Source organism: Trachymyrmex cornetzi, unplaced genomic scaffold, assembly GCF_001594075.2.
Source record: "Trachymyrmex cornetzi isolate Tcor2-1 unplaced genomic scaffold, Tcor1.1 scaffold16, whole genome shotgun sequence".
Classification (NCBI taxonomy): Eukaryota; Metazoa; Arthropoda; class Insecta; order Hymenoptera; family Formicidae; genus Trachymyrmex; species Trachymyrmex cornetzi.
In genome coordinates, this window is record NW_017296201.1 from 7,267,768 (window position 1) to 7,281,308 (window position 13,541).

Below are 13,541 nucleotides of genomic sequence, written 5' to 3' on the forward strand. Positions count from 1 at the left end.
TGACCAATTACAGTCGAATCCGAGAAGAATAAGCGACTGTGATTCGCCCATTTCTTATGGCTTAAGGCTTAAAACCCTATTGTAGATCCGGGGTTACAGTCGAATCCGAGAAGAATAAGCGACCGTGATTCGCCCATTTCTTATGGCTTAAGGCTTAAAACCATATTGTAGATCCGGGGTTAGTCCGGATCTACAATAGGTGTTTTAAGCCTTAAGCCATAAGAAATTGACCGATTACAGTCGAATCCGAGAAGAATAAGCGATTGTGATTCGCCCATTTCTTATGGCTTAAGGCTTAAAACGCTATTGTAGATCCGGACTTAAGGGCTTCAGCACAATAATGGTCGTAACCGAGGTCGCGAATCGTGAATCGTAGTCGTATGTCAACGCACAATGTTTTGGCATATCTGTATGCCGTATCTATCACATTACGCGTCGATCTCTTGTGATGGTAACATGTCTACATCAGTGGTCACCTTTGGTGAAATTACAAATCGTTAACGGTAAATGACATAAGGTCTGTTCGCGTTGCTTGCACTTTTGGCACTCGACATCTCGCTTTCTCTCTTTTTAAGTCCGGATCTACAATAGGTGTTTTATGCCTTATGCCGTAAGAAATTGACCAATTACAGTCGAATCCGAGAAGAATAAGCGATTGTGATTCGCCCATTTCTTATGGCTTAAGGCTTAAAACCCTATTGTAGATCCGGGGTAAGGCAAAATATATTATCTATTTCATTTTAAGTGCAAAAATATTTGGGGATTTCATACAACATGAACAGACCTATAATTATAAAATATAACTTTTTAAATATTTTAATACTTGAGATATAAATTATCAATGCAAGTTCTTGTATACCACTCGAGCGGGTCGGACGTGTTCCCTCTCGTCTCGGGTGTTGCGTCACGACTATATTTTTGAAAAGCGTTGCCGGTTTGGACTGTGCCTTTGTATTTCAATTCCGATAGTTCCTTTATCCGTCTTGGCGCGCGGCCGTGCGGCGTGGAAGCGTCGTAGCCGCAGGCGTCCAGTGTTTGAAGGGGCGCTTCACCATTTTTTTATTGCATCATCCATTACTCGCCCGGTTCTAGGCGGCCGGTGCATAGCACTCCCAATCACGATTAGCTCAATTACGAAGACCTCAATGGCCCAGTACCAGTCTGTCTAGGCTGCGGGGCCAACAGAAGAAGAAGAAGATTATCAATGCATGTGTGACGAAATAGGCCGCGGTCCGATACTCGCTCACAACGCTTAAAAATCATTTCATCCTTGTTGTTTGTCAAATGTTAAACGAAGACAAACAATGCTCATGAGCGTTGTCAGCATGATTCGGACCACGGCCATAATGTGTAACAAATTTCGAAATGATTAAAAAACATAACCTTATATATCCTTCTTATAAGTCCTTCGTACATTGATTAATCAGTATATATGCACAAATTTTTTTTCATTTGCAATGTTGTAATAATACAGTTAACAATGTACAATTATTACAATTGTTAACAACTGTATTATTACAACATTGCAAATGAATAAAAATTTTGCATATATACTGATTTGATTAATGTACAAAGGATTTGATTTATAAGGTTATATTTTTTAACCATTTCAAAATTTGTTACACATGATTTTGTTGAACATGCATTGACAATTTATATCTCAAATATTAAAATATTTGAAAAGTTGTATCATGTAATTATGTCACTTACCGTTAACGATTTATAGTTTTACCAAAGGTAATCGCTGCATTATTGTACTGAGGCCCTAAGAAAAGGATAAAATGGCGTTAGCACTCACCGTGTCTGAATTTATGTTATTACAACACTACCTAATAATGCTGAGACAACAACGCTAGAGATGTGTACCGTTTCGTGCATGATGTGCATGATCACCGACGAGATACTATTAAAGACAGTCGGCGCTTATGGAAATTCGTGTGCCTGTTAAAATTTAAGACATTTAAGTGATTAAAGGGAAACTAATGATACGGTGTTAATTTCATGATTTATTAATTTTGTAGACATGTACATATATATTTAAAACTTAATAATACTCGATTTTGATTAAAAACTGATTTTAATGTTATCATTCGGGTTTGATTATCAATAGAGATAACTGCAGAGAAAAAATTGTAATTTTTTGACAATATTTAAGATATTATAGCATTAAAAGTACGCATACTTATTTATACAACATTTATACAATAAGAAATCAGGAATTTAATAATGTATTCTTGAAATATGTATGTTAGTAATCATGAATTGTTATTGTCGGCAACGTCATTGTTCTTCAATTATCCCTGAGCCTCCATTGATAGTCACAACAATTTACCCAGGCTCATGGTCTTTGATAGTATCTCATTGGTAGCATGATTACGGTGACCATATGTCCTTTATTTTAGGTAGCTGTCCTTTAAATTTATTTGTTTCTTCAAAACTCAATTTTGTGCTTTATTTTCCAATATTGTCCTTTACTGTCATTTTACATTACGAGAAATTCTTTTCCGAGTTTCTTTCTAACTAGCGTTCTAATGTTTAATATATTAATCAGCAAATTTTTTTACGGAAAATATTTTACAGTTTCATGTATACAAATACAATTTGTTTTTGTTAATTTTTTGTCTTAATTTTTAAAATTAAATTTATTCAAACTACAATTTCGTTTTTTATTATTCCATTTACAGATCAAAGATTTGTTCCAATATAGTCGAACCAGTTTCAAACTATCAGAAACCTCCACATTATTTCAATTTGATTATATTGTGCAATAAAATTTTATAATGCACAGATTCTTGACAGTCGCAAACTGGTTTGAAAACATATAGGAACAAAGCTTTAACATTTTCAAATTTGTCCTTTATTTTCTTTAAGAAGTCACCATAGGCATGATGCATGTATTTATCCTTGTCATTCACCAAATGTAAACAAGAATAAATGATGCATTATGCACGAAATGGAATGCACTTTAGGTTAAGTCAACAATGGTGAATAAAGTTTATTTGATTTAATTTTTAATTATTGGACTAAAGAATAAAAATGCATAAAACCTTCAAAAAACTTAATAAATCCGGGTTTCTTTAAAAAAAAAAAAAAAAAACCCATCTGGGTTTTTTAACTCGGATTTTTTTTCAAACCCTGATTATAATATTATCATATAAAATACAAGTCTCTTTCTCTTCACCTAATACATTTTTTAGGGAAGATAAAGCCACAGTCAGCAAAACAAAGAAATAAATTCATTAAGAGTATAGAAGTCATTATTGAAAACTTACAATTACACACATTTTGTACTCAGTACATGTCAATTAATGAATATTTTTATAACAGTATGTTTGATTATGTATTGTGTGCAATGAAGTAAGTATATTACATATTCTATATACTATCCCAAATTTTGCCATAGTTTCTTTGCAGCGGAAAACATGTATCCTAAACATTAAAAGATATTGATACAGAGACATAATATTATAATATGTATAGAATTATTTTATACAGCCTAATCTCTAAATAGAGCCATATAGATCATGTGATCCTATACTTATTTTTTTTCAAGTAGACACTCGATGTTAAAATTATTAATTTAACTACTTTCGCGATACTGGATATCGTCCTGTAAAGGCTCCTGAATAGTCACGGTTATATTGAATCGTGACATCAGAAGCGAGAAATGGCACATTATTTTTATTACATACCATTTATAAATAAAGACAACTTGGATAAAACAAAATGATGAGATTAAAACATTTGTAAAACTGGACGAAAGCTATGCTTATCCCCCTTGACAGTCAATAAATAATCGTAAAAAGTGATAAAAGGTACATTATAGGGCCGGTATTCATAATCGAGTTTTATTTCAAGACCGTCTTAAGTAATGTCTTAAGACGCTAATGCAGCCTTCTGATTGGTTCGTGACTTCTTAAGACCGTACTTAAGACGGTCTTGAATATAAGATCTGATTATGAATACCTAAGTGTTTTTATTCAATGCACATGTGTAGCTTATTTTCATTTATACATGCCTTTTATTACTTTTTATGATTATTTACTGACTGTCAAGGGGGATATAGGCATAGCTTTCGTCCACTTTTACAAATATTTTAAAGCAATCTCATTTTGTTTTATCTAAATTGTCTTTATTTATAAATAGCATGTAATAAAAATTAATGTATTATTTCTCGCTTCTGACGTTACGATTTAATATGGCTGTGGTGACTACTCAGGAGCCTTAACAATGCTCCAAGTATTAAACCGTTGATTAAAACGATTCGTTTCGCTCTCAAACATCTTTTTAACGTATATATTTCTTAATAATGAATGTGCCAGTTTAGAAATATTAATTTCTTACCTTAAAAATCCAAACATGCACATATTTGTATGTATGTACACTGTTAAAAAAACAGAAATTTACTTCCGTTACATATAATGGAAGCAAATTTCAAGCAGGCACATTAAAAATATTTAATGTTGTCAATGAAAATGAAGTTACAAGTAACTTAAATTTAACGTTTACTTACATTAAATTTTATACAAATCTACATAAAATTTAATAAAAAATGTACTAAACTTCGTAAAATTTTATGAAATATACGTACACTAAATTTCATGTACATGTACAAAAATATACTTTTCAGTTAAAGTTACATAAAATTTAATTTAGTGTCATAAAATTGAATTTAATTTATGTAACTTAAAAGTACATTAAATTTCATGACATTTTTAATAGTGTATGTAATCATGATCGATTACTTATATACATATAAATATGTGGATGTTTTGGATTTTTAAGGTAAGAAATTAATATTTCTAAACTTACATATTCATTACTAAGAAATATACACGTTAAAAAGGTGTTTAAAAGCGAAACGTTTTAATCAACGTTTCATTACTTTAAACGCGTATTGGTACAAATCAACTTCGACAGTATAAATCTATACCACTTTTTCATTATCTTCGAGAAAGTAAAATCGTGATATATATATATAAAAGTCAGAATTTTACTTGATTAAATTAAACCCATACAAGGGTACCAACTTGTCGTATCATTTTGCCTGTGGCAATGGTGGTGCGTGATACATGGTCCCACGTATTTATCACAAAAATACTAAATATATCGCAGTGTGTACCAATACGTTGCGAAAGATTATTAATCGTTGAAGATTATAAAACTCATAGTACCTAAATATATAAGTTATTTTCCATGCAAAAAATAGTAGATGTAGAAGCACGGATACTATATCAATTTTACAACTTACAAAAATCTTCAAATGTCGCTTTAATTCTATTTGTCCCATTCGGTTTCAAACTAATATCACCTCGTTTCTATTGCGTGGTAGTATCAGAAATGCTTTGTCTCCACGTAGCGTGAAAAGGAATTTTCAAGATCTTAACTCGTGTCTTGGGTAATGCAGTTAAAAGAAGCTTCTGCAATTGTGGCAATGGCAAAATGTCAACTTGCGGACCCGTTTGTTGCGGTTGTTGTTTATCATCAGCTGTAAAATTATTAAATAACGTTTCACAATTTAATCATAGATTATTCGTGGAGATAATAATGTTAATGAGTTAGCTAATAACTAATTCTACAAGTTAATATACCTTCTTTTTGGTTCTCGTTCTCATCCTCAATATCCGAAATTAATCTTAAGCAGGGAACAGGTTTTAAAACTGGTATAGAATCCCCTGTAATTTGTTTTTTCATAAGATTGCACTGATCGATGAACAATTCCGTAACTCTGAGTAATTCAAGCGTGACACCCCATATAAAATGCGTTAAATTGTCTGACAATTCTGTGACACCTCCAAGCACCATGTTGTTAGATGTCGCCGACTGGGATATATAAGTCGGTATAATTAATAACCTTTTGATGTTCTTGCAATTAGCCAGACATTTGTCAAAACCATTCTTTACATCAAAATTGACCAATTCCATCTGACTCAAATTTTGCAATTTCGATACGCCTTCAAGGATATCAAATGTACAACACGATCCTTGACCTTTTTCAAGTCTAAGACGTTCCAATTTATTTAAATTGATTAAAACAGTAGTTCCAAACTTGTCAGGAAAATCGGAGCATTCGCCTAATTCTAATGTCTCCAAGTTTGTCAATGATTGTAAAACGTCAATTTTTTTCTTCCCGAGTTCCTTAACTGATGTTAAACTCTGTACATAAAAGAAAAATAATATATTATTTTAAATAAGATATTTTCTAATATTTTCTAATATCGTATAATAAAAATAAAAACAAAAAAAAATCATAATAGAAATTATGTTGAAGAAACATAGATTTAGAGGTGTGCGAATTAGTTCAAACAAGTTCAAATTCGAATCTTGTATCAGCGCTTACTAATCTTCATGCAAGTGCACGCGCTTATTGGCTTACATTGTGAAGAAAATGCTATTTATTTTTTAAAATACTATTTGTTTTGTTTAAGTCAATGAAAGTGAAATAAAGGTACAAATTTAGCACAACAATTAGCTTTAAATTAGGTTTCGACATACTGAAAGAAATGTTTTGTACATATAATCATACATTTTGTTGAAAAGTGACTAACAAAAACTTTCTTACTTTTTCATTTAAAAATTGTATTGTCCTAACCAAAATTTACAACTAAATTTTGATTAGAACAACGGTTAGAATAACAAAAATTTTAGTTAGGACGACACGATTTTTAAATGAAAGAATAAGGAAGTTTTTGTTAGTCACATATCAATAAAATGGATGGTTGAATGGTTATATATACTGAACATTTCTCTCAGTACAGAATAAAAAGTCAGTGATACCTTTAAAACAATACATTGTTACAACCGCGATTGTTATTTGTTTACTTATACGCATAAAGATTTAAGTCTCTAATTTATCAATAATTATGTTATCACGATTTGATTAAATTCGAATATGCAAATGCTTAATTTGCACACCTCTACATAGATTCTTACCAATTGTGTTAAGTGTTTTAATTCTTGTAAAGGTGTAAGATCTTGTTGTAAGGACATTCCAGATATTGCTTTGAGTCTGAGTTCTTGACATCGACTCAAATTTCCGATCGATTCTAATGTCAAAAATTCACATTTAATCGACATCGCACTAAATACTTCTAACTGTGGACAAGTCTTAATCACTTCTTCCACAACCGAAACGGGACATCTGCATAGTTCAAGCTTCACGAGACTGGTCACTCGTGGTATAACAGTTAAGAATTTCTTCCAGATGCTATCGGACTCGCCAGCAATTAGCATCTTCCTGAGATCTAGATGATGCGTGCCACGTTTCTGTAATGTATCCGCCAAACCATCCCAGTCAGTTACTTGACTGTTTTTCATTCGTACGGTCTTCCATAGAGTCTGATGTGCAGCGAGATCACGCCACGTTTTACAAACTCGTCCGGCTCGCAATAACTCTTGGACCTTAAGATATTGAAAAATACGCAGCAGGGAATGATAACCGGCACAAAATGTATTCATGAAATTATGTTGTGGCTCTAATTCCTGTTGGTTTTGCTTCCTCCTGAAAATATTAAAAAAATATTCATTTTAGAAATTTGACATTAACTATATTTGTGGAAATGCCTGTATCATGTTACACATTGAAAACATAATATTTATTTCTTAAAATTTATATAATAGAAACAAGAGTATTTTTTAAGAGGCTTTTTTAAGACGCAATAGATTAAAAATAATTTGTTTGTACTATAATCTTCAATCTAAAAAACCTCTGATAAAAATAATGTCGCGAATGTATATATTCTTATCAAGAAAGTAACAGATTCAAAACGAAACAATAAATATAGAAATAAAAAGGATATGGGATGGCGGAGGATTGTGAGAATTTATAGGAAAACGCACTAGGAGTTTTTGTTTCAGCTCGCACACATGTCTTTATATCTGCAAATATAAAAAGTAAAAATGAATTAGATTTTTTTCACTGAAGCACTTATCAATAACTTTGTAATTGCAGCATGAATGTAAACATTGATATATTTATACATAAATGTGCGATTCAACATCGAGTAAAACTAATCCTTAGATTTAAGAATTAATAAAAATTAATTTACCTTGATACTACAATTACATAAAAAAACCGTGATAATCAACGGGTGCTTTTATTTGTCTTACATTTGTTATAAATTTGGCCGCATTTCTAAGAAGCTAAGGCAGTGTGCTTCGGTCATAAGATAAAATCAAATTCATTTTTAATGTTGCATTTTTATATTTCCAAATATAATAAGCATCAGTATATATATTGCATTTACAATTTTATATATCATAATTTATTTATAAGATAAAATAGGCCATAAAGAGTCTGTTATCATATGTGTCACTATATAAAATAAGATTCTAATATACAATCTAAAATATTATACAATATAAAATCTAATGTACAGTCAAGCTTGTAAAGTACGTAAAAAATAAAAGAATATAATGTTTAATTGGATAAAGCGTGGATTATTATAAAAAGAGTATTTCCTTTTTTACTAAACTTTGTAAATACAATACGTACACAAAGCAACTGCCAAAACCTCAAAAAGTTACCGTAAATTTAAATTATTAAAAAAAATATTCTAAATAAGAAATAAAACACAAAAGTGCCTATGTAACAAGCACATACACTTACTTGCTAGTTTTGATTTTCGATACTGTACCCACTTTATTTGATAACGACTGTTGTCGATCTGTTTTAATTGTTTCAGTTTCTGCACTTGCTTCAAGAGCATTTGTAATACTTGCCGCATGTACTGGTGTACATACAGATTTACTTTCAAGTGATGTACAATTTGCATCTATTTTTTTTTCTGAGACATAATCTGTATTGGCAGTAAAAGATTCGTTTTCTAATATATTTTTAATAGCATTATCTCTTTTAGGAGTATTATTACTATCCTTATCTTTATCATCATATGTTTCAGTCATTTCAGTGGTATCAGAAGATACAAGATCTGTTTGGTGAATTATGTCTTTTGAAATTTCTTTATCAGGTGTAATATTTATTTTTTCAGGTAAATCAGTATTTAAAGATGGAGATGCACATAAATTCGTAATAGCATTATCTGTAGTATTGTCCGTAATATCGGTAAGTAAACCGTCTTGAAGTACTGGTGGCTTATCACCAATTTTATCTGGTTTTACTGTTATAGCCGGTTGAACTGCCATTGCATTATTTTTTGGTACTACAATATATCTTTTGCCGCCCATTACAGCAATATTTTGAGCCGGTTTCGGCATAGTGCCATCATGACTTTGCAAAAATTCATTTTCCGTCTGAGGAAACCAGGTACTTTCCTTTTTGTCTATGGTTGAAGACGAGTTTAAGGAAGGTATTTTGATAGTTTTAGAAGAATTTTTTGTTTGCACTTCTGCACCATCAGACTTTGGAATTCTTTGCAATTTCGGAAGAGATGAATTAGTCTGATGTTTTATTGATTTTGCATTTTGTGCACTTAACATACTAATCGGAATCAATGGAGGCGGTGTTAAAGAAGGATTGTTTGGCATTTGAGATTCTTTAGTATCCGGCTGACAATTCTACAACAAATTTATTCTTATATAAGCATAATAATTCAAATCATTTTAATATTAAGATTATTTAAATGGAATGTGAAACAATTTTATATATATATAATATACATTTTATACTCAAAAGGCAATTCCTTAATTACAAAAAATATGGTGTCTCAGTTTTAAAATAAAAAGTCCATAAGAAGATATCTCTGAAGTAACTCAATAACACGCATACATACATTAAAATTACTTAACTGCATAATAATGCCTACCTTGCAGACGTAATCATCATTGCCTGCATACTCCATGCCATCGACACATTCAGGATGATATAAACAGAGACAAACTCGACATTGTAAACTTGGTATTAATCCCATACTTGTTGAACATCTAATGCTGCATGGCTCTTGAACTTTGGGCCTGTAAGATGTGCGTTGATCGGGAAAGGAATTCAGGAAAAAACACAAAGATTCCCCATTAAGGATATATAAAATAGGATCAAAGGGAAAAATGGTTATGAAAATTATAGACACAATAAACTTCTCTCTCATCTAAAGTCAATTTGTGCATATTAATTTTATAGCATTTAAAAATTATATAGCGTATGCTACATAATTTCATGTATTTCAATTTATATTTGTACATGGAATAAAATGAATATGCACAAATTTTGCACTTTTCATAAAATATTTAGTTAAATATGAAGTGTAAGAACACTTTTACGATTGGACCTTATCTTGCGAAGATAAAAGGGTGGTACAAGTGGTCTGAAACACCCGGTATATGAAAGATTAAATAATTAAACAAATAATAAATAAAGCAAAAAACGGGCAATTAAGAGCTTAATACGCGATAATTAGTGCAATTATCATATAAACATATATTTAAATTGTGTGTGTATCTCTTACATAACTATAAAAACTGAACGTTTCGTCTCAATGAGCCATCCTCAGCAGTCTCAAATAATAGCAATTCTTAATAACAATCCGATATTCAAAACATCCAAGAAATCGAGTGCAGCAAGGAAGTTTCACAGATTACCAAATCTGGAGTGAGTGTAACCGTCAGTTAGTTGTTTAACTAAGTGCGAGCTACTGCACCCCATAACTGCACAATAATGTAAATAAAATTAAATTAAGATTGACAAAACAGATAAAGTCAGGCTAAATTTCTTGTAAGAACGTTCACAGTGTGACTTTTGACGCTTATTAAGGCTCTTAATTACCCGTTTTTTGCTTTATTTATTATTTGTTTAATATCTCAAGAGCCCAATCCTTTAATTGTTCGCTTTTTTAAATAATTAAATTGATACTTACGTTATCAATCTTTTGGTTTTGACTGGTATAGTCTTCTCAATCGGTTGTTGATTTCTTCTCGTATTTGTAGTCCGCTGAGGTGGAAGCATCTCACTTTCTTGAGCCGATGATTTTATTTCTGCAATATAAATTTCATAATAAATTCATACGAATAATAAATTTGTAATATAAAATAATCGGAATAACATAATATATATATTATAAATATGGATATAAGAACATACTTATCTGCGGAGTTTTCCTTGTAGTTGTTCTTGTTCTGTATGTTGAAATCACTTTTGCTGATTTAGCTGTTTTTGTAGGTACTGACACAGATGCAGGAACAAGTTTTGTAATTTCTATAGGTGCAGGAGCAGGAGCAGGGAGTTCTTGTACCGGAGGCTTTTTTGATGTGTCAGGTTCATGTGACGATTTTTTTGTTACAGGTTCTTGTACTGGTTTTTTTGCTACAGGTTCCTGTATTGTCTTTTTCGTTTGTACAGTTTTTTTATATTTCTTTGCAGATCCACCTATAGATCCCTGAAATATCCAATAAATAACAAATCTTTATTTAAAAAAGCTTAAAACTTAAAAAAATAAATTTAATGAAAACAAGGATTCCACAAATTTAAAATTTATAAGTGTGAAAATACATACTCGTATTCTTTTAGCATCTCTAATAACCTCCTTTTCAGAATCGTTGAGCCCAATAGGTTCTTTAAAGAATGTGAAATTGTCAATGGTCAACTCCTTTGAATTAACTGTAACAAAAATCACGATCTTAATATATCTATACCATATATATCTATATGTAGCAAATTGACATAATCTGTTGTCATTTTGATGTCAAAATGACATCAGCTTGCTACCTGAACAACTGATTTAATATATCTTTTTTTTGCATACTTACGAGATTCTGCAACTTCTCTAAAACTTCTAACTTTTTTCCCCGCTGGTGTGTAATAATATATATCAGCCATTTTTTTAGAAGAAGAGTCATTACTAGCTCTATACACTAATTCTCGCTTCCATCCATATTTAAATGGCTCTTTATATAAAGGATTTGACATGTCAACATTTTTATGCCTTCCTCCTGGACTGCCACCACCAGAAATAAGACTACCTTTTGATCTTTGTGATGTTGCGGAGGGACTACTTGCAGCTGATGAAGAATTTACCGATCTATTAGAAGTCATATCGATTTTGTTTGGCTCTACTTCAGAATCTATGCTATTTGGTACATCAATAGAATCTGTTTCCGATTTATCGGATTCCTTGTCTTTTTTAATCTTTGTCATATCTAAATGTTCGAAACTATCTGTTTCGTAAATATAAGTTTTTATGTCATTAAGATCTTGATTATCATCCATCTTTTCTCTAGCATCCGAAATCCTCGTTGAATATTTTACGCGTTTTGCAATTTGTGCCTCTGCTACTTCTGCTTCAGCTATAAAAAACAATTGATATCAACCATATAGTATATACTATTCTTGCAATCTATCTCTCTCATATATAGACATTTTATCGATCCACCCCTGCCATTGCGAATTAACTGTGAGCCCATAATTCAAAATAGACGAAAAATATCGAAAGAGAGGCACGCTCTTTCGTGCCTGGCACACAATTTATTTAGTAAAAAGCTCTAATAATTGTAAAAATCTATCTGACTGTTGAGATTTTACGCTTATCTTAGACAGAAATTTCTTAAAGTAAGAAAAAAAATTATAGAGCACGCGGCGAAGTTGTGCCGTCGCTCGTAAGCACTGTTACAAGCTTGGCCATTGTACACTGATTTAATTTGAGTATAAAAGTGAAATGCAAATATTTTAAATTATAAAATACATATTGTATCTAATAGTACAATAAAATGGATTGAGTATTTCAGGATTTAATCGATTTCTATGTTTATGTATAAACATATCTTTACGTTATTTTGTGTTCGTCACCGACGGCGTTAATGTGCACTAGAGCCTGAGTGCGTCCAATCAAATTCGCTATAAATTTTTGTAAGATGCGAGACAATTGCAAGCGTTCCTGAATTTGTGAATAGTAGGTAATGTACGCCTACACAAAAAAGTAAGAAAAGTGAATTTTTCATCATAGAGCATGCGGCGAAGTTATGCCGTCACTCGTGAGCACGATTACAAATTTGGCCAAACTACAAGAAAAACTATAAGAAAAAAAAGTTCAAGTGTCGGCTATCCAAAATGTTTAGTTATTAAGTAACCAAAAAATAATGTTTTTTTTAATATGCATGAATGGCTATATATAAATTGAAGATATATTGCATTTATATTTTAAATAATACATTACATACAATATATACTTCATACTTTAATTCCACTAGAGGAAACAATTTTTTTTAATTTTTGTCTTTAAAATCGAGTTATTAATATTTTCAGTAATTTTCAAAATTCTTGAGTATATAAATATATATATATATATATATAAACGTAAAACTTGAAATTGTCATAGCTTTGCGAAAAATTACACTAGAATAGGTTTTAAAAAAGCAATTGAAAGCTTGGAATGTCTATTTTTAGACCCCGTATCAAAATTGACCGTCATACTTCGAATTTTCATTTATTTACATAAATATATGAGTTATTGCAAAGAATATGTTTAAACTTGTGCTGATTTTGATCATCAATGACATAATGTTTTAAAAACATAAACAAATAAGTATATTTTTTTATACGAGGGTCGTCTGAAAAGTTTTGAGCCTCATCATGAAGATGGCGTTACTCGTCAAAG

General features: G+C 31.1%; 1 protein-coding gene across 3 annotated transcripts in view; it reads right to left on the reverse strand.

Moving 5' to 3' along the window:
• LOC108758894 (uncharacterized) overlaps positions 1–13,541 on the reverse strand; it is a 20,374-nt gene that overhangs the window by 1,242 nt on the left and 5,591 nt on the right. Inside the window, exons 2-11 of one of the 3 annotated variants that reach the window (XR_001939968.1) lie at positions 11,698–12,234; positions 11,445–11,548; positions 11,033–11,327; positions 10,809–10,926; positions 9,765–9,912; positions 8,609–9,516; positions 6,934–7,501; positions 5,592–6,156; positions 5,252–5,488; positions 3,358–3,429 (exon numbers count right to left, since the gene is read on the reverse strand). Coding sequence is in view for 1 of the 3 variants with exons in the window: in XM_018504107.1 (XP_018359609.1) it covers positions 5,319–5,488; positions 5,592–6,156; positions 6,934–7,501; positions 8,609–9,516; positions 9,765–9,912; positions 10,809–10,926; positions 11,033–11,327; positions 11,445–11,548; positions 11,698–12,234 (3,413 nt within the window). In the remaining 2 variants the exon portion in view is untranslated. Of the gene's footprint in view, positions 1–3,357; positions 3,430–4,905; positions 5,489–5,591; positions 6,157–6,933; positions 7,502–8,608; positions 9,517–9,764; positions 9,913–10,808; positions 10,927–11,032; positions 11,328–11,444; positions 11,549–11,697; positions 12,235–13,541 lie in introns of those variants that run through there. The other 2 variants (XR_001939969.1, XM_018504107.1) reach the window with 2 other exon arrangements.